This window comes from Onychomys torridus, chromosome 19, assembly GCF_903995425.1.
Source record: "Onychomys torridus chromosome 19, mOncTor1.1, whole genome shotgun sequence".
Classification (NCBI taxonomy): domain Eukaryota; kingdom Metazoa; phylum Chordata; class Mammalia; order Rodentia; family Cricetidae; genus Onychomys; species Onychomys torridus.
The window spans coordinates 8,337,614-8,357,770 of record NC_050461.1 but is presented as its reverse complement, the minus strand read 5'-3'; the positions used below and the strand labels follow the sequence as shown (position 1 = coordinate 8,357,770).

The following is a 20,157-nucleotide window of genomic DNA, read 5'->3' as shown; positions in this document are numbered from 1 at the left end:
ACTTTCTGTGCATGGTTTTTTTGGTCAATTTCTGCACAGCCATGGGGCTGAGTCATAAATAAGGTAGTTGTGTTTAACTCATCAATAGAGCTGGTTTCCAAATTCTGCCATTTTAAACCAACCCAGAGTCCAGTTCCTGTGTTCTCGATTCTGCTTGGTTTTCCCTTTTGCTTTGGCCATTTGGGTGATTTGTAGCGATACTACTTTGTTTCCATCCATATTTACCTAATGATTTGAGTGTTTTTTCGTGTACTTACTGGCCATTTTGTTAATCTTGCTCATGGGTTGTTTGTATTATGGATTTGATAGAGCCCTTTACGTATTCTGGGTATGAGTTTCTTTCCTTTTCATAGAAAGTAGCTTTTTGGTAGTTATCATTTTAGTTAAATCTATTTTAGTTTTATTTTTAAAAATATCTTTTTATAACTGGGTATGGTGATGCATGCCTTTAATCCCAGCACTTGGTAAGCAGAGGCAGGTAGACTCTGAGTTTGGCTGGCTACATACTGACTTGCAGCCAGGCTACATACTGAGATCCAGGTCAGCCACAGCTACATAACCAGACCTTATCTAAAAAATTCATTTTCTATTTTTTGAGAATTTTATACATGCATACAGTGTATTTTGATCATAATTATCCACTGGCTCCTCCCAGACCTACTTCAAATTCCTGTCTTTTGTTGTTGTTGTTTTAAAAACAACAACAACAACAACAACAACAACAACAAAAAACCACTAATGGAGTTTGTGCTGTGTATACTCAATGGGTGTGGGACTATCCACAGAGTGGGGTCAACCTGCCCGGGGCCACACCTTAACCGACTTTCATTCCCTCAGACCATCGTTAACTATCAATAGCATCTCTGCTAGGGGTGGTGGCTTCATTCTGGTATGTTTACTAGTTTGATCTTATGCAGGCAACCACAGCAGCAGTGAATTTATTTTAATATTACCTTCTGCTCTGTGATCTATCTAAAATGAAATTTCATTGATAATGTAAATTATGGAATATTTATTGCAGTATTTATTGAAAGTACAATCCTTCCCTGACGAATTGCAGTGGTGTTTTGTTTAGAACAAGCGGCTGTACTGCTTGTCATATGTCACTCTAGATGCCGTAATCCAGTCTATCTGCTTATGTGCCAATGCCACACTAGCTTCTTTGTAGAGTTTGGTCCTTACACACTGTAGTGTGAGTGCCCCAGCTTGTAAAGTTACTTATTTTCTTAACCGTGTTTCATCCAACTGAACATTTAGAATGAGTGATAATTTTCACTAGACAATGATTACTGAATTTAGATTAGCATTAATTGAATCTATGGTTTGGTATGGGGAATTAATATAGCATTTTTGCTTAGTTTTTGTTTATACTCATTGCCTGTCTTTATTAACTTAGAGCTTCTTTAAATTTTCCTAGCAGTAAATGGCAGATATGGTACATTTGTGCTGCTTTGTACTTGATAACTTTTATTGGTGTTATTTTAAATGACATTTATTTTCATTTTTCAATGACTACTGCTTTGTAGGAACATAGTAACTATTTCTTAAAACATTGACCTTGTATCGAGATGTCTTAGTGAGTTGACATTGATTTCAACATTTGTAGGTGTGTTTTGGTTTGGTTTTTTTGTTTTTTTGTTTTGTTTTGATGGTTTTTTTGTTTTGGTTTTGGTTTTTTTGTTTTTTTGAGACAGGGTTTCTCTGTACCTTTGGAGGCTGTCCTGGACTAGTTCTAGACCAGGCTGGCCTCGAACTCACAGAGATCCACCTGCCTCTGCCTCCCGAGTGCTGGGATTACAGGCATGCGCCACCACCAACCGGCCACTTGTAGGTGTTTTAATAAAGATATTCCACATAAGCAATTATGTCCTTTGTGAGTAAAGACATTTTTTTTTCTTTTTTTTTTTTTCTTTTAAGCCTCTTATGCCCTCCATTTCTGCCTTTTGCATTTCTTTACTGGCTAGAACTTTGGTTGTGAATAGTGAAATTCTAATCTTGAGCCCGTTCAGTTATGTTGACAGTGAATTAGCTTCAGAGACTCCATATGTACTCTTGAAGAACAGTATGTTCTTACTGAAACAGAAAGAACTTTTGTGTTTGCTTTTGTCTTCTAGGAGACTGCAGTAAAGGAGGAAGAAGATGACATTTCTGACAAAGGCAGTGATTCTGAAGAGGAGGAAACCAACAGGGATTCCCAGAGTGAAAAAGAGGATGGCAGTGACAGAGAGTCTGATAGAGAGCAGGATGAGAAACAAAACAAGGATGACGAAGCAGTAAGCCCTGATGGTCCCCCACCCTACTGTGCTGAGGACAGAGCCCAGTGCACGCCCAACTCCAGACTGATGATCCCTGGAGCTGGTTGTTGATGCCATTGCTTGTTTACTTGCCTTAAAAACTCATCCATTTTAGAATTTTAGTACTTTAAGATTGCATTTGTTTTGAGGAATTCCTGTGAGGGATTCTAAAGGAAAATCATTTCAGACAAGGATTAGAATCCCAGTTTTCTTAAATTTGTTGAAATTACAAAGTGGAGCGGGTTCTGTGTCTGAGTGAGCCTAGTTTGATCTCCTAAGGAAATTCAGTGATGGAAGGTGTCTGTGGAAATAGGAGTAAGCGAAGGTGAGTGTGAGACAGGAGCAGTCTATGGAAGGTTCTTCAATGGCTTCCAGGTCACACTGAGAAGAAATATCACTGTGGACCTGATTGGAGAGTCAGTTAAAGGGAAAGCTTTTAGAATGTCACCTTGTTAGTGTAAGGGAACTAGGAATTGATTAAGATGGTGAGGTACACTGTGTGCATCAAATTTCACTTGAGTTTTGGAAATGATACAGAAAAGAATATGTGGGAGGCTTTTTACAAATGAAGTATAAACTGATGACTGTTCACTTGCTCTTTTGACTGGGTTTGATCCCTTGTGGTTTGAAATAGAAAATGTGATCCCCTGAATAGTCTCTGAGGCAGGAGGGGAATCCTAGAAGAAGTAGGGAGTGGAATGCAAAGGTATAGGAAGCTCCTGCGCCTACCTGTCTTTGGGAATAGAGAATGCAACTACAGATGAGTTTTTCTTAGTTGCTGGGTCTTGAGTGCTTTTAGACTTAAGAGAATTGCAGAAATTGTTTCCTCAGCTCCACTCTAAGAAAGGTTTGCTATGTCGTTTTCTCAGAGGCAAATTGAGGTTTTATAGACGAGCTTTTTTTTTTTTTTTTTGGATTTAGGATCTCACCATGTGGCTCTGGCTGTCCTGGAACTTACTATATAGACCAGGCTGGCCTTAAACTCACAGAGATCCACCTGCCCCTGCTGCAGTTCTGGGATTAAAGGCGTGCACCACTGTGCCCAGCTACAGACGAATTTCTTTAGAAGACCAAAGATAAATAATTAGCCAACAGATTCATAGTCTATTCATCCTAAGCATGATTTAGTCCACAGAGTCCAGAACAAATACAAAGTAGCTTTTGCCTTTGAACATCCTGGCTGTTAGGGCCAGCAGACTTAAAATAAATGTGGTGGTATGTACAAGAGCTAATCCATGTTATGCAAACTGTAGTAATGGCTTAAAGGTGTGATCAGCTGAGTTCTGAGGTAGAGGAATATTCATGTAGGCCTTCCTTCGGAGTTCATACGTTAGGACTTCACTGTCCTGCAAGAACCAGGAGTAGGAGATTATAAGACTGGGGTGTGAACAGAAACCTGCAGAGGGTTGAGGGCATGTGAAATGGTTTGGTGACTTCAGAGACATGGGGATAATTGTGATGACAAGAATACAAAGGACAAGGAAGAAAGCCGTGGTGTAGGCTCAGGGTCAGATCTGGAACAGCAGTGCCAGCATGCTGTGGGCCTTAGAAACATAATTAAGTTTGTGCCAGACAAGGATGAGATTTGTGGAAATGAACTTCTAATCCTCAGTAGCTGGTTGGCATTGTCAAAAGTAAAAGCTGAAACTCCTCTAAATGGTCTCTGCACAATACCAGATTTCAAGTATTCTGTTCTTTTTCTCCTAGGAGTGGCAAGAATTACAACAGAGCATACAAAGAAAAGAGAGAGCTCTTCTGGAAACCAAGTCAAAGATCACACACCCTGTGTATAGTCTTTATTTTCCCGAGGTGAGCTGCATCCAGTCTGGTGTTTCCGTTATTCCATTTCTTCTTTCCATGTATTTTTCATTGGATTTTATTGCTGCAAAGTGTAGTAACTGGTTTATTTTTGATAGAGTTAGGGTTTATTGCTATGAGGAGACACCATGATCACAGCAACTCTTCTAAAGGAAAGCATTGAATTGGGGATGGCTTGCAGTTCAGAGGTTTAGTCCACTGTCATCATGACAGGTGGCATGGCAGTATGCAGGCAGACATGGTGCTGGAGAAGGAGCTGAGAGTTCTTCTGTATCTGGATCAGCAGGCAACAGGAAGTAAATGGGCTTGAGCTTCAGAGAAGCCTGCCCCCACAGTGACACACTTCCTTCAACAAGACCACACCTGCTCTAACAAGGCTGCACCTCCAAATAATGGCACTCCCTATAGGTCAAGTATTCAAACACATGAGTCTATGGGGTCATATCTGTTCAAACCAGCACAGTCACCCCATAGTAAAGGATTTATTATAACATGAATTACCTTCTGTGAATATGTTGTTTACAGGGGGATAAACTTTTTAAGTTTATATGATTTCCTATGCTTCTGTCATCTCTGCTCTTCTTACTGCGTGTTGTGTTTAATAGCTGTTAGCATCTAGTATTGAGAAGAGGCTTTATAAGATGAATGCTAGGCAAACACTCTACCACTGAGCTAAATCCCCGCATGCCTTTAATCCCAGCACTCGGGAGGCAGAGGCAGGCGGATCTCTGTGAGTTCGAGGCCAGCCTGGGCTACCAATTGAGTTCCAGGAAAAGGCGCAAAGCTACACAGAGAAACCCTTTCTCAAAAAACAAAAAACAACAACAACAAAAAAAAATAGATGAATACAATATTTTAACTTTGGTGACTTGGCAGTTCAGAGTTGTTCACCCCATGAAGTTTTAAATAGGATGAAAGATTCTTCTCTCTGAGGGTTCCTTACTAGCTCCTTGGCACCACCAAACTTGTTTTTGACCCTGGGAACTATCATCATTTGTGGAATGTACGAGCCCATGGGGTGGTAGTTATGGGACCAGCTCCTTTGGGCTCTGAACAAAGTTCAGCAAGAACTGAGCAATACCCAAACTGAGGACCGAGTATCACAGTGCCATCTGTGCCATTGTCCTGCTCACTTTTTAATGACCTGGCTCGCTATGTTGTTGGTCTGGAAATGACTTTTGAATTCCTTTGACATTTTGCTTTTGAAGATGATTCTGTCTTGGAGCTGAGATCAAGTGCTGGTTCCTCCAGTTCATGGAAACTTATTCACGGCCTGCTTCACAGCTTTGCCACAGAGCCTTCCGCTCTCTGCGTGCTTGGCCAGTGGGTTAATGTATACAGTCTGCTTTTTGTTTGAGAATATCAGTCCAAAGATTTGGGGGCCTTCTAAATTGAAGTTCTAAATGACTTGGCTTTCCTAGCAAAAAAGTAAGTGGCTTTGCATAGACTGTTGTTTGGACTTGGAGCAAAGTCGGCCCAGGGTTCCATCTTAATATTTGTGCTGATCTTCTGACATGGCTTGGGTTTTAACCCATCTGTTAGCATTTTGCCCGTTGAAGTGATAGGCATCCTGAAACCAACCAACTAAGTTCTGCTTGTTGATTGGTTTTAAAAATCAGTCAATCAAACAAACAAACAAAAAAAATGTGGGATGAGGTAAACACTCATCCTACATAATTGGTTCCCATGTAATTTACAGTATCATTTTAGATTATGCTTAGTTAATAAGCAAAGCATTAACTCCCTTGAAGTGTTTTATCCTCAGAAATGCCTTTTCCTACTATAGTCTGTACCTTGTGGTCAACATTTGAAACTCATGATCTGTGTGCCGTATGTGGTCTACAATAGCAATGATTGTGGCCCAACACAAAATCATCAACTTAAAACATTGAAGGGTTTTTGTAATTTATTTATTTGTTTATTTTTTGTAGTGTGAGTTTTATAGATGATAATGTTGTTTCACAGTGTCTAAAGGTTGAGCATGCAGGCCAAGTCTAGTTGCCTGCCCCCTTATCTCCTAAAGGTCTCACCAAGTGGCCCTGGCTGGTTTTGAACTCACACAGGTTTATCTGCTTCTGCCTCTCTAATGCTGAGATTAAAGGCGTGTGCCACCATGCCTGCGGCCTGCCTGCTTTTGCACATGATACTATTCGTGAACAAAGTCTATTTGAGCATAACTTTAGTCATTCTTTTCTCACTGTAACAGCAGATCTGAACACCGCAGAAGTCTCCATTAATATTGAATGTTGAGGTTTGTATAATCTGTGTGTACACAGAAACACACACACACACACACACACACACACATACACACACACCCCATCAATCATCCTGCAGCCTCATCAATCCTCAAGTTAAGCAGAACTGAGTTTTTTTTATTAGGAGCGGGTCTCCTCATTGCACATTTGTGATTTACGTGTTAGCCTTATTCATGCTAATTCATACATAGTGCTTTGTGGCCTGTGGCATTTAACAGAAGAGTTTTTAGTTGAGTCTAAAGTAGCATTGTTAAACAGATGCACACCGTAATCCTGGAAAAGACAGAAGGGCCAGTCAGATGAGTCAGCAAGCACATGAACCTCCTACCAGGCCTGCTGACCTGAGCTCCAACCCTGGGATCCACATGATGGAGGGGAGAGGACTGACTCCACTGGTTGTCCTCTGACCTTCACACATGTGTCATAGCACACATACACCAACATGCATGTAAACATAAAACACATATAAACATTTAAAGAATAAGATAACCAAGCACGAAAAAATGTTACCAAGCTACCTTAAAGTGTAAAATAAAATGGAAAAGGTATTGATTTGTGTTGACATATGATTTCAAAAGAATTTTTTCCTATTTTCTTCCTTTTTAAAAACAAAAACAGGATATCTTTGTGCCTATCGATAGAATTTTCTTTTTTCTTTTAAAGTGTTGGAAAATTGAGAGTTTAGGATAGTATGGCACTATTTTGGCTAAATGTATATTTAGCACATCCTGGAGTTTATTTTTAGCTTCCAACATTTTTCTTTAAAACATGGTATCTTCCCTACTCAGTCCTTAAAACAGGTGATACTAAGCACATGTCTAGCAGTGATTCACTAATGGGAAATGTAGCATAGTAATTGTACTGGGCACACTGAGCCTTAGTGCATGCAGACTGCTGGGCCTTGTGTTTATTAATAAAATCATTTTCTGCCTTTGTTCTGTCATTTCTAATTTCCAGCTCTCATTGCGTTTTGTAGTGGTGTTCCCTAATGAGCTTCTTGTTCTGATCTTTCAGAAGTTCAGGTAGAAATGCTGAGCATATTAAAATAGTAGTGTGCAATGAAAGATGAATATAAGCTCTTAAGATCTGAGGTGTTCTCTTTGAATGTAAAGTGTTTAATGCATTCGTGTTTTGTTGGGCTGCCCAAGTAAGTCCCTTCCACTCAATAGGTTTTGCTTATTACTAGGTAGAATAACTGATTTTTGTGTATGATGCACTTAATTGTTTTCCTTTTTAGAATATCATTTATCACTTTAAAGTAAATCATGATTTTTAATACTGAGAACTATTAATAGGCTTAATTCAAGTTGTTGAAACTCCGAAAGTTATATGTAGAATTATTTGGGGAATAGTGAATGTATCTTGCAGTGGGTTAGTATAGTTTGTCCATTTGCTAGGCACTGTTAGTGCTGAAGATGTAGCACTGACCAGGACAAGGATAGCAGCTCTAAACTAAGACAAGTTAAAGCTGTTTCTCCAGCCCTTTCTGACAACTCATACTCTTTTTTGTTTTTTTTTGTTTTTCCTGCAAGAAAAACAAGAGTGGTGGTGGCTTTATATTGCAGATAGGAAAGAACAGACATTAATATCCATGCCGTATCATGTATGTACACTGAAGGATACAGAAGAGGTAATTAACCAACAATGTTTCTGTTTTAATATCTTAACCTTTGTGATGCTTCATGAAATTTTGTTGTTGTTGTTTTGGTTTTTTTGAGACAGGGTTTCTCTGTGTAACAGTCCTAGTTTTTCTGGAACTCACTTTGTAGACCAGGCTGACCTCTAACTCACAGAGAGAGATCCACCTGCCTCTGCCTCCCAGGTGCTTCGATCAAAGCCATGCTCCACCACTGCCCAGCTTCATCAAATTTTTATTAATTCAATTTTTTGTATTTTTGCTCATTGTATTTGTTTTTTTTGTTGGAGTTAGCTTCACACTTTCTATGTAGCTGACACTGGCTTTGAATTTCTGATCCTTCTGCCTCTATTTCCCAAGTTTTGGGATTACAGACTTGCATTATCATACCTGGCAACTTACTGTAGGTGGAAGTTTCTGTCCCGCCTGCCAATTCCCAAATGACCGACAGGGAGATTCAATATTAATTACAAAGGCTTAGCCTATAGCTCAGACCTGTTACTAACTAGCTCTTAACAGTTACTAATAGCTCTTACAACGTAAATTAACCCATTTCTATTAATCTGTATATTGCCACAGAGCTTGAGGTTTTTACTTGTCCTCCAGCATGTTTTGCTCCTTCTGTGTCTTCTGGAAACTCCACTGACTCCACCTTCTTCCTCCCAGTATTTCAGTTTGGCTGTCCTGTCTATACTTCCTGCGTGGCTACTGCCAGTCAGTTTTTTATTAACCAGTGAGAGTAATACATATTCATAGTGTACAGACAAATTATTCCACAGCACCTTGTTATAAGACGTTTTATAATTATTACCTGATATTTTAGCATGAGTCATTTGAGATCCCTAAAGAATTGTAGAAGGTAGGCAACTTGGTCAGTCTGTTGAAAACATAACATGTTTTGAGGCAGTTTCCCCCATCACTGTCTGCAAACATAAGCCTCTATGTCTACTCTTTGATATTATACCTAAAAAGTTAAAATTTTTTGTTCTTATTAGATTACTGCTAAGTAGACTATACTTTGTCTTGAAAATTCCAAGAACTGGTAATTTATTGTTTTAGAATGGAGGGTTTTTTTAAATTATTTTATTATGTGCCATTAATTACTGCCTTTTTCTTTGTTTGTCTCTGTGACTGATACCTGAGAGAATGAAAGAGAGGAGGACTAGAGAAGATGGTTCAATGGTCAAGAGTAAATGCTGCTCTTAGAGACTCTGGGTTTGGTTCCCAGCACTCACCTGAGGGGCTCATGCTAGACTGCAACTTTAGTTCTAGAGTGTCCGTGGCCTCTCCAGGCACTTGCACTCATGTGTATGTGATACACACAGCACACCTAATTTAGAAGGAAAATAATTTTTTTTTTTAAATTTTAAGGGAGGGAGAATTAATTTCAGAAAGTTCATCCATGTTTGGCAATTCATCAGTTACTTCTAGTTCCTTGGCAAGGTAAAAGACATGGAATTACACTTGTTCATCTAATGGCAGCCAGGATGGGGAGAGACTAGGGAAGGGCCAAGGACAAGAGGTAGTTCTCATAGGCACACACTTCCTATGACCTACTTCCTCTAGCCAAAGCTCACCTCCTGTAGCCCATCACTTTCCAATAATGTCATCAAGTTATGTTGCCATCAAAGATTAATCATTCATTGCATCATAGCTCTCAAGTTCAAGACACACCCAGAAAGGTGCTTTACTATTCTAGGTTTTTCTAAGTTCAGTCAGTTCAAGATTGACTGCCATAATGGCATTGTGATGAAGAGTTGCTTAGTCATTATGTTAGGTTTACTCTCAGGATCTGTAGTCTGTTGTAGTTGGACTCCCAAAGAAGTAGGCTCTAATGCCAGTGAAGGAATTCCTTAGCAACAAGATAAATGAACTTGACAATGAGAATGAGGACAAAAATGAGGATCAAAAGCAAAAACTGCTTTCCTTCATGTCCTTTATAGAGGCTACCACCAGGAGAGGGGCGCTACAGTGCCACACACCACCAGGAGAGGGGCGCTACAGTGCCCAGACTTTTTTTTTTCTTTTTTTTTTTTTTTAAAGATTTATTTATTTATTATGTATACAGCATGTATGACTGCAGGCCAGAAGAGGGCACCAGATCTCATTACAGATGGTTGTGAGCCACCATGTGGGTGCTGGGAATTGAACTCAGGACCTCTGGAAGAGCAGTGAGTGCTCTTAACCTCTCAGCCATCTCTCCAGCCCCAGACTTTTTTTTTTTAAAATGGCCTTTATTAATATTATAACGTTGACTGCAAAAATCTGGAATTTGGAGATTAGAGGGAGACAGAACACTAGAGTGTGAAAATGTCATTTTGAAGAATGTATTCTTTGAACTCGCGGCCCCTGGTTTACAAGACCAGTGCTCTAACCCCTGAGCTATGGAGCCAACAAAGAATGTATTCTTATGCTCATATAGAATTGAAATCTCTAAATATGTTACTATTTGTACTTATGTTTATGATTTGATGGGAAATAAAGTACTGTTTTGGACTTGTTTTTGTATAGTTTCCTGTAATTTATATTTTATTTTTCTGCAGTGATTAGGATGTTAGGGTGGTAAAGAGTCTTATTAAAACTAAAAAATTATTTATTGAAATATAATGGAGTAAAAATATGTAATTCTTTTAAAATTTGTTTTTATATTTTGGGTTCCATATATGAATATAATGGAATTTAGTTGTTTTTAATCTCTCCGTTGTCCCCTCTGATTTCTTCCCTTGCCCTCTGAAACTCTTCGCTGTGCGCGTGTGTGCGTGTGTGTGCGTGCGTGTGCGTGTGTGTGTGCGTGCGTGTGTGTGTGTGTGTGTGTGTGTGTATGTGTGTGTGTGTGCGCGCGCGCACCCACTGAGTTTCATTAGGATGCTTGCATGAGCATGGATGGGAGGCTATTCACTGGAGTGTAGGCAACTTTAACCATTGAAAAAATGACACCCTTCCCCCCCCAGCAACTATTAACTGCCAAGAGTCCTTCGGGTTGTGAGGTCTTGTTGAAGTCTAGTTTTGTGAAGGTGGCCACTGCTGCAGTGGGTGGAGAGTCCAATGGCTGTCGTCCTCAAGGCTCTTTTTACAGCTTACCTCCCTCTCTGGCCCTTAGATTCTTCCTGCCTCTTCTTCTCTGAGCCTTGAAGGGTCTTTCTAGGTTTTTAAGGCATAGATAATTTATCCTGGAAATAAGAGAATTTGGCAGGAATTACTTTTTAATCTAGCCAAGTCTGTTATTTAATTACATTTCATTTTGTTATACTTTCATTCTTTGCTTAATTTCTTCTGAGTTTTCAAGGTGACAGATAGAATTTGGTTACTTTAATAGGCTTTCTTGAATTGTATACATAGAAATGAACCTCAGTAGTTCTGCTTAACTGGATTTCTTTTTTGTTTTGTGTATATAATAGATAAAGTAGAGCTCACACATGTTTGTTATTGTGAGAGTTTCTGTAAATCATCTGAGGCACTACCAGACTCCTAAGTACTCTGAGGTAGGAAGTTTAAAGGCATTCTGTTGTTTCTTTTACATAATACAGACTTGTAAGTGTTGGATTTTATCTTCTTAGGTAGAACTGAAGTTTCCTGCACCAGGCAAGCCTGGAAATTATCAGTATACAGTTTTTCTGAGATCAGACTCCTATATGGGTTTGGATCAGATTAAACCACTGAAGGTAAGAACAGTAAGAAATAAATGACTTAGAGTTTCCGGAGATGGGAGTCTACTAACCCTTGAGCAATGCCTGAGGAAGGTGTGGGAAACAGTTCCAGTTTTGAGATGGAGAGTAAGGGGAGGAAAAGGCGGGCACGGGCTTTCAGTAGTAGGTAGTTGTTGTTTTTGGTTTTTTTGTTTTTTTCAGACAGGGTTTCTCTGTAGCTTTGCGCCTTTCCTGGAACTCGCTTTGTAGACCAGGCTGGCCTTGAACTCATGGAGATCCACCTGCCTCTGCCTCCCAAGTGCTGGGATTACAGGCGTGTGCCACCACCGCCTGGCAGAAGTTAGATTTTAAGGCACTTTGAACCTCAACTAGTTCCTTTAGTGGTTGCTTTAATGTGCCATAATATGTGGTACATTTCGGGGCTTTACCAAATGTGTTCTGTTTTCTTTAAAAAGGCTGGAGGGGGTGGGGAGCATGACTCAGATTTTTACCACAGACTTTATTGGTAGGTGTATAGATTTCTAAAATAAAGGTGGCTTTTTTTTTTTTAAATCATCTTGGAGCATCAACTTTGTGTATGGCTTGGAGCACACTTAGTGTTCATTTTCCTTGAGCTTTTCACACAAGGCATTCTATTACATTAGTGAGACTGAACAAAATCATGGTTATACTGTTAGAGTAAAGGGGTCGGTAAAGGGGAGTCAGTATTTCCTGCATCGACCATGGAGTTTTACTTCACAACTAATCTTTGGGGAGCAGACTTGAATTTTTCTTCCTTCAGCCAAAGACTTGTAATAAGACACCACTCAGTATTGTTGCATAGGAAACATGACTGTTAGTACTTTGTGCCAGAGAAGTAATTCTTAAATGGTTCAACTTCTACAGGGTCAAAATACCAAATTATATTAGAAACTTATCTCCATTTCTGTGTAAGTAGGGTTAGCATTTTCATTCGTAGAGTAGAGTGATTTTTAATGAATGTGCTGAATTTAGAGTTGGTGCAGCAGCAGAATCCATTTCTTTGTGATTTGTGATGGCCAAAGAAAACCTTTACCAGGTATTTCCTGCAGTATTCCTTTCCAGATCTCTGATGTGCATTTAATTCTCCTTCATAGCTGGAAGTTCATGAGGCCAAGCCTGTGCCAGAAAACCACCCACAGTGGGATACGGCAATAGAAGGTGATGAAGACCAGGAAGACAGTGAGGGATTTGAAGATAGCTTTGAGGAAGAAGAGGAGGAAGAGGAAGGTGATAACTAACCAGTGTATGCGTGGACCACAGCGTTTGCACATACTTGCAAACATCTGCTGCTTTGTAAATTATAATAACGCAGAAGCAGTGGGGAACTGATGCGGTGGGAAGTGTTGGCATCTTTCCTAGAAATGGATACGTCATATAGGCAGTTGGTGGTGCCGTGGTACAATCTGAAAGGGCTTCTTTAAAGCCTTTCAGGTATGGGGTGGTGCGATCATATCATCTGCAAATGATAATAAATCCTTCATTGTTAAAACTGTCCAGAAGCGTGGGCTGTGCATTACCTGATCAGTTTACGGTCTCAGTCAGAGTCAAGGTACATGAAAAACAGTCTTTGTTCAGCTTTAGTTTTAGTAAACATAAAATATGATAAACATCACAAATATGTTTTAAGTAATATCTGCTCAAGTTTTTAATCTTTTAATAAGCTCCGTTATTCATTTATCAATATTTTACAAATGGTAAGATTGTAACAGTTCCATACATGAGTTCAAACCTTTATTTTTCATCTGTCTTGGCCATAACTTAGCATTCTCACACATTCCACACAATACAGAGGGCTACATTTTGGAATTTTCTGTTCTTAATTGCCCAGAGTTAGCAGACATTACAAAAGTGGCTTTTAATGGCTTAAGGCCTCTCAAAGCCTCCATTGGTGTCTGCACAAGATCTCATTCTTCTGATAAGCTCAGGGCTGAAAGGGATTGTGGGACCACCCGTTCTCTGATGCTTAGGTCATGTTATCCAGTCTTTTGAAAAGGGTTACTATAAAAGCTGGACTACATTCTTAGCTTTTAATCTACCTGACTATCAGAAGCCTTTTAAAGAAAATAAATACAGCATACAAAGGAGGCATTTTTTGTATTCATTTTGGACTCCTGTTAATAAAATAGAAGTTTGACTCATTTTATGTTTGTAATTGTGTTTGTCTTTTTACTCCTAGAGAAAGGGCATAAATAGGGTAATCTCTTATTTTTCAACTAAAAGTTTAATATTGTACCTCACTGTGGAAGTGACTGCTATCTCTGTATACTCTTGGAAAACCCAGGAGAAAGAGCTATTTTCTCTCATCTAGTACAACCTAAAGGGCAGTGCTCAACATAGAGTAAGTGTGTGTGTGATGAGTCTCTGAGGTAAGAGGAATATTTTTATTACTAGATATGGAGGACACACAAGTCTACAATACTATAATAAGATTGATTGCAATAATCCTATCAAACTCTCCATAGGCCAAAGTACTGTTGCAATACTTATGTTTATTTAAGAAGTTGCTACTCTTCATGCAGAATTATCACTGGTATTTTGTTACTACAGTAGTTGGAAATAAAATTTGAAGATTACCAAAAATATGAATTTTTTGTTGTTGTTCTAAATTTAAGATGTAACACTGAACAGTTGAAGTGTCTATTAGACCCTTGCTTACTCTTGGTGTTCTACTGAGGGTTTGATTCATTTGTTTCTATATGTAAGTGGGTGGGTTTGCCTTTCAAATCAGATCTTACTGGAAAGCTCCAGAGTTGATTGTAGTTGCTAGACATGTTGGTGTGAGGGAGTGAGCCAGCTGTGTCAGGGGAAAGGAGAGAGGCCTGGGAGACTGGACAAGCAGACTTGGAGTATTTGCAGTCCCTAGCTTTGCTGAAGTAGATGGCTCGAGAAGAGTTCTCTAGTGGCTGTTTTCCCTCTGAAAGGGTGTACAGAGTCCATTCAAACAACTGGCTTCTCTAGTTTGAGACGCCCTGATGAGGATTTTACAACCTATTAACAGCACTGTGCTTACAAAACAGCATGGCTTCCATGATTGGAAATCCCAACAATTCGCTGGTGTTTGCCTATTTTGTGATGTGTCAACATCCCAACCTAAAGAACCAGTTTTCCTCTAACCAGGTAGCTTAGGTGAAAGACCTCAGTTACGGTTTACATCTCTACTCAGTCACCAAACTCCACATCCCTTCTTTCTCCACAATGGAATTAATGGCTTGTCCTGGTTTGCATTTAGTTGAAAGGAAAGTTTTGAATGATGTTTGTTTTTACTCCTATTCAAAACATTGACATTCTGTCAATGTTTGTTTTTACTCCTATTCAAAACATTGACATTCTGTCAATAGACTAAATGAATATATAAATGAAAACACAGTATGTACATACAGAGTGAAATTGATTATATGAAATTAAGTTATTTGTGTAATATTTTTAATCTCTAAATTTGCAAAGTATCCATCAAAATACAGCCTTCCACAAGGAGACTTAACTACCAGGTAAAAGTGTGGAAGGTGCAAAGGTTAGCATTGTAGGACCTGACTGAGGCCTCAGACTCAAAATTAGTTAGATGTTTATTTATGTTCTCTAAAATTTGTGATATTTGAAAAGAATCGAGCACATTGAATGAGATTCTGCACATGGAGCAATCTCTTGTTCTCTGCTCTGCCTTTGCCAGCATGAACTGAGGGGTGGAGAAGGACAGGCTGTTCAGTGGTACCATTCTACTGGAAAGCTCGGGCCCTGTAGAGGTATAGGAGTAGAATGCCAGCCCCCGATGTGGAACTGGGGAGTTGCATGTTAGGGATGTGTTGAGGCTTTCTTAGCATGTTCTGGTTTTGTTTTTGTGTTTTTGAGACAGAGACTCACTATATAGCCTAGGCTGGCCTTGAACGCACAGTGTAGCTCAGGTCATGAACCTTGTGATCCTCCAGCCTCAGCCTCTTGAGTGAGTGATAGGATTACAGGCAAGAGCCACCACACCTGGTATTGAACACATTTACTACATTTATTCAGGTATCTGCTCCAGCTAGCTCCTACCATACACTGGAGTGTTGGTCAGTAATAATCTGTATTTCAAATGCACTTTGGTACCCTACATGTTTTTGAGGAATTTTTTATCATGTATTTACTGAGTTTCCATGTCCAGGCTCTGTGACTTTGGCACTATAATGTGGACTCTCTTTGTGTTAAAACTTACTTGGATTGGGTCAGGACATAGGTGGGAATTCATTTTAATCTTTTTCCTTTGGCACGGTGGCCAATATTTAGAATGCCCCCCCCCCATCTTTTCACTAGGCAGAGGAATTACTACTACTACTACTGCTACTACTACTACTACTACTACTATTATTATTATTATAGGGACTAGCTATTGAGTTAGTTGGCCTTTGTCCATCCCCTTTGGATGAAACAAGAGTCGTCCTTTGTTTTTAAATGCCTCTTTTTTGAAGCATTTTCTCAAGTCTATGAATCCCCTATTTAGTCTGCCTTAAAGTGGAACAACTGTCGGTGAACTGGAGCATGCCGTTCTACCAGCTGTGCAGTGATTAGTTCAAATGTGTCCCAAGAAGTTAGCATCATCATACACTTAAACTTGACACTAGGGCTATTTACAGATCTTAACAAACAAAACAGATGTGATCATGTACATTTTCCTGTAACTGAGCTAAAAATCCAAATAGCAATCATGGATATGCTTTAGGACTGGTTTCAGGCAGGTGTGTACATCCCAGGGGTATGCAGATAATAAGTCCATTGAGAAAATGTTAAAATAATGATTCTTTGTATTTAATCTCATCCTTTTAAATTTCTATTTTTGTGTGTTTTATAATGTACATAATATATTGTACAGTTGTACACTTATATAATTTATAAATAAATAATACATTTATTGGTGCATTATATGTTTTTCTGATTTGGGTGCATGATGAAAACATTTGGATACTACTGCTTTGTGGTATAGATAGGGTGACATTTCAACTAACTGAAGGTTGGGGCTTTTGGCACTCTGCCATTTGAGATGACAATGACATACTCTGATATCAGGAGGCAAGGTTGCATTTGTTGTGTCCAGATCTGCTGTGGCCCCCCAAGAGCAAAGACAGTGGATGCTTCTTGCAGTATAGCCCTGATAGAGGGGGTATGCTGTAACTGTTATGGGCTGTTCAGTAGCTGCTGCAAATTAAAGGCTGGTGGAGCAAAAGGAGCCCAAACCATGCATAACGGCGTCAGTGGCCACTACTTAGGTGTAAGCAGATTGTAAACGACACAGCTTTCCCTGTACTTTTCAGCCTGGTTCCAGTAGAGGGCGACAAGACCATAATTAATTTTCCTTAAAGAATGTTTGGTGGAACTATACCAAAACATCAAAAATGAATTTTTATTTTATTTTTTTGCAATGGGCTGTTTACATGTTCTCAGCCATGCCTCAGATTCCTGAACTCATAATCCTCAAGTCTCTTGAGCAGCCGGGACTATAGGCCATTGCACTGTTGGGCCCAGCTAAGAAATGTTTTCTGGGTTTTCTGCACTTCCTAGAATTACCTCCTCCTCCTTTGAACTTCTGTATCCACTCCCCACCACTCCTGTCTCCTTCCCTGTATACTTCACTGCATTAAATGCGTCTGATTGGGAGGCAAACCATTTGTAGCAAACTCCAGAGACTGCTGTAAATCCACTGTGCTAGAACCACGGAAGACACCTGGAGAGAAGTGGCAGTCAGGTAAGAGGACGCTCTTCATACAATTTTTTGTATGATTTCAGCTGTGAAGGGTCTGCTGTTTTTCTCTTTGTGCAAGCTAAGCTACCACATTGTCTGGGGTGCTAGCTCTGACTCCCAGGTCAGGTACAGCATGAGCTTTGCATTACCCACATTGCTCCTGTCCTCCAAGTTCCATGTAGGTGATGCCAAGTGGTTTGGGTAGATGTTGTGTATGTCAACAGAGGAACTTTGAGCTTGGGAAGCTAGCCCTTGAAAAAGGTGTGTGACAAACCTGTTCGCTTTCTTTTGTTTTTCAAGACAGGGTTTCTCCATGTAGTTTTGGTGCTTGTCCTGGATCTCACTCTGTAGACCAGGCTGGCCTCAAACTCACAGAGATATCTGCCTGGCTCTGCCTCCTGAGTGCTGGGATTAAAGGTGTGTGCCACTGCCACCCAGCCTCACTCTTTACTGTTCAACAGCAAACATGCCCTCTCGGTGAAGGAAAGGATGCTTGTCTTCATGGCTCTTGTTCGGACACACATCTGTGAGGAGGCAGTGTGGAACTAAAGTGTGCCTGTGTGCACTCACAGGTATGCAGGAAGGGAAGAAACAAATGGGCAGCGGCTTTCCAGCATAGGGAATTTTGTATGCACAGAGAAGATTACACCAAGAGGCTCAGGGCACTTACTTTCAGGGGAGTGAGTTCTTAGTTTAAAAAAAAAAATTAACCTCTTACTTGAGAATTGTACATTTAAGCCTCTTGCAAATGTTTTTGTCTTACTAACAAAGATAGTTTTGTTTCAATTTGAAGATAATTCACTTACATGCAATCACTAAAAATATCCAGAACTTTGTAAATGGAATCCAGTCTATTACAATCGGAAAGCGGGTGTCTGAAAGGTAAGCATTGTATCTGTTGTATGTAGTAGCCATAGACGATTTTGATTATTACCATCTGCACCCTTCCCTAGCACCCTGCTAGGTTGCTGTTAGGCCTCTGGTTGGAATCATGGAGGAGCTTTTGAAATCCTGTTCTGAGAAGCATCACTAGTTCTCACTGTCCAGTGAGGTAGATTGCTTGTTGTCTGTAGCTGTCTGACACCTTACCTAGAGATACTGGAGATAATACAGATGAAGTGGGAGGGTGGCCAAATTTGCTGATGAGCACTTTGATCGGGAAAAAAATGCATGTGATAAATTCAGTGAAGGACTAGAATTTCTGTTCTTTGGAGCAGGTTGGAGGATTCCCAGGGGAATGTGACATATGGTAAGAGGACTGACTGGGGTAACTTAGCTCCTTCATTTATGTGCACTACTCCCCTTTGTCCTTGTGTTGTTAAACCATCCTACTTCATGATCACATCCACAGTTTCTCCGGCTTCTTAATGTCTTACTTCTCTGCCATGTTCTTGGGACTCTAGTTACTTTCCTTCAAAGCTTACTGTTCCTCTAGACAGCCAGTGAAACACAAGGCAGTGGCAAGGAGAAAGGCAGGGAGAGGAAGGAGAGGTGTCCCTGTGGTAGGCTGCAAGACAGCCTCTTTGGCTCAGAGCTTCAGCTGCAGCACTTGGTTGTGTTTTCCCACGATCCCTAGGAGCTCCTGCCTACCTACCCACCCCTACCCCAACAGCTGAGTCTATTATGATGGAAATTATAAGGACTAATGTGATTATCTGAGAAGTGCTTTTGAGAATAAGGCTGAGACTGCAGTGTTCTGATCCACTGCAGCATTTCTTTGCATACAGCAAGCCACTGTGTCTTTCAGATCTGCTGGTTTAATGACAGGGTATCTCACCAAATGTCAGGAGCACCATGTTTCACGTGGAATTGAAGTTTGAGAAGAATTTTTGTGTTTTGTGTGTTATAAGGAACAGTTTAAGAATATGAAATCTTTAAGAAGCTCTTTGTTTACCTCCTGATTTCTGGAAATTTCTTTGCATTTGGTGCTTAGCCTCCAATTGTCCTAAACCCCTCCAAAGCAAAGCATCACAAGGAAGAAGAATCTTTGGGGTTCCAGATTGGCACTCCCTCTGTACAGGGGTACATGGCAGGGGTGAGTGAAGTGCTGAGAACATCTCTTCAGCTTTGCTTGGGTGCTACTGGCTTTTCTTGTCCCTCTGAGGGTCAGCCATGAGGTGAAGGAGGAATGTAAGAACCAAGAGCCGGAGAAGAGAAGGCATTTGTCATGTTTGAAGAACTACAGAACCAGGTGTCCCCGTGCACATCCCAAAACTCATTCTCTGTGTTTCCAGTGTGTGCAGTGTGAACCAACTGCACCCCACTAGCCTGCCTCAGCCATGAGTGTTATAGACAGTGGCACAGGCGTTACACCAGACTTGAGACTCAGCCCTGTCACAGGGTTCCCAAGCTGGGGTGACATGAGATCCCTCTCAAGTCAGAGACTCAAGTGTTAACAGTTACATATCTGTCTAAAGAGGAGTGGTATGTTCTCCCCCAGTCATGAATATAGCTTTAGGAGCCCAAGAGAGGAGCACAAGAACACAGAATGGGCCTCCTGACTCATTCTCTACAGAGCTGGCCCAATAGCCTTCACTTTTACCACCTTAACCCAAAGCATTCAAGGATCTGCTCAAGACATCCCTCTTACCAGATCAAGTTGTTTTCATTTCTTAGAGGCTTTTGCCCCCTCCCCCTGAGATAAAATCTACCACCTCGGGCATGATAAGTAATAAGCACTAATACCACTGAGCTACGTTTCCAGCTCACCTCCCACACACATTGCCAACTTTTTTAGTAAATTGTCAAGGCTAGCCCTGCATTTTGATCCTCC

General features: G+C 40.3%; 1 protein-coding gene across 1 annotated transcript in view; it reads left to right on the top strand.

Moving 5' to 3' along the window:
* Nucleotides 1-16,567, top strand: part of Sec63 (SEC63 homolog, protein translocation regulator) — a 77,783-nt gene extending 61,216 nt beyond the window's left edge. The window contains exons 17-21 of the mRNA XM_036168868.1: nt 2,115-2,273; nt 4,002-4,103; nt 7,902-8,000; nt 11,564-11,668; nt 12,769-16,567. Coding sequence (XP_036024761.1) covers nt 2,115-2,273; nt 4,002-4,103; nt 7,902-8,000; nt 11,564-11,668; nt 12,769-12,912 — 609 coding nt within the window. The 3' untranslated portion in view covers nt 12,913-16,567. The remainder of the gene's footprint in view (nt 1-2,114; nt 2,274-4,001; nt 4,104-7,901; nt 8,001-11,563; nt 11,669-12,768) is intronic.
* Nucleotides 16,568-20,157: the final 3,590 nt, after the last annotated feature.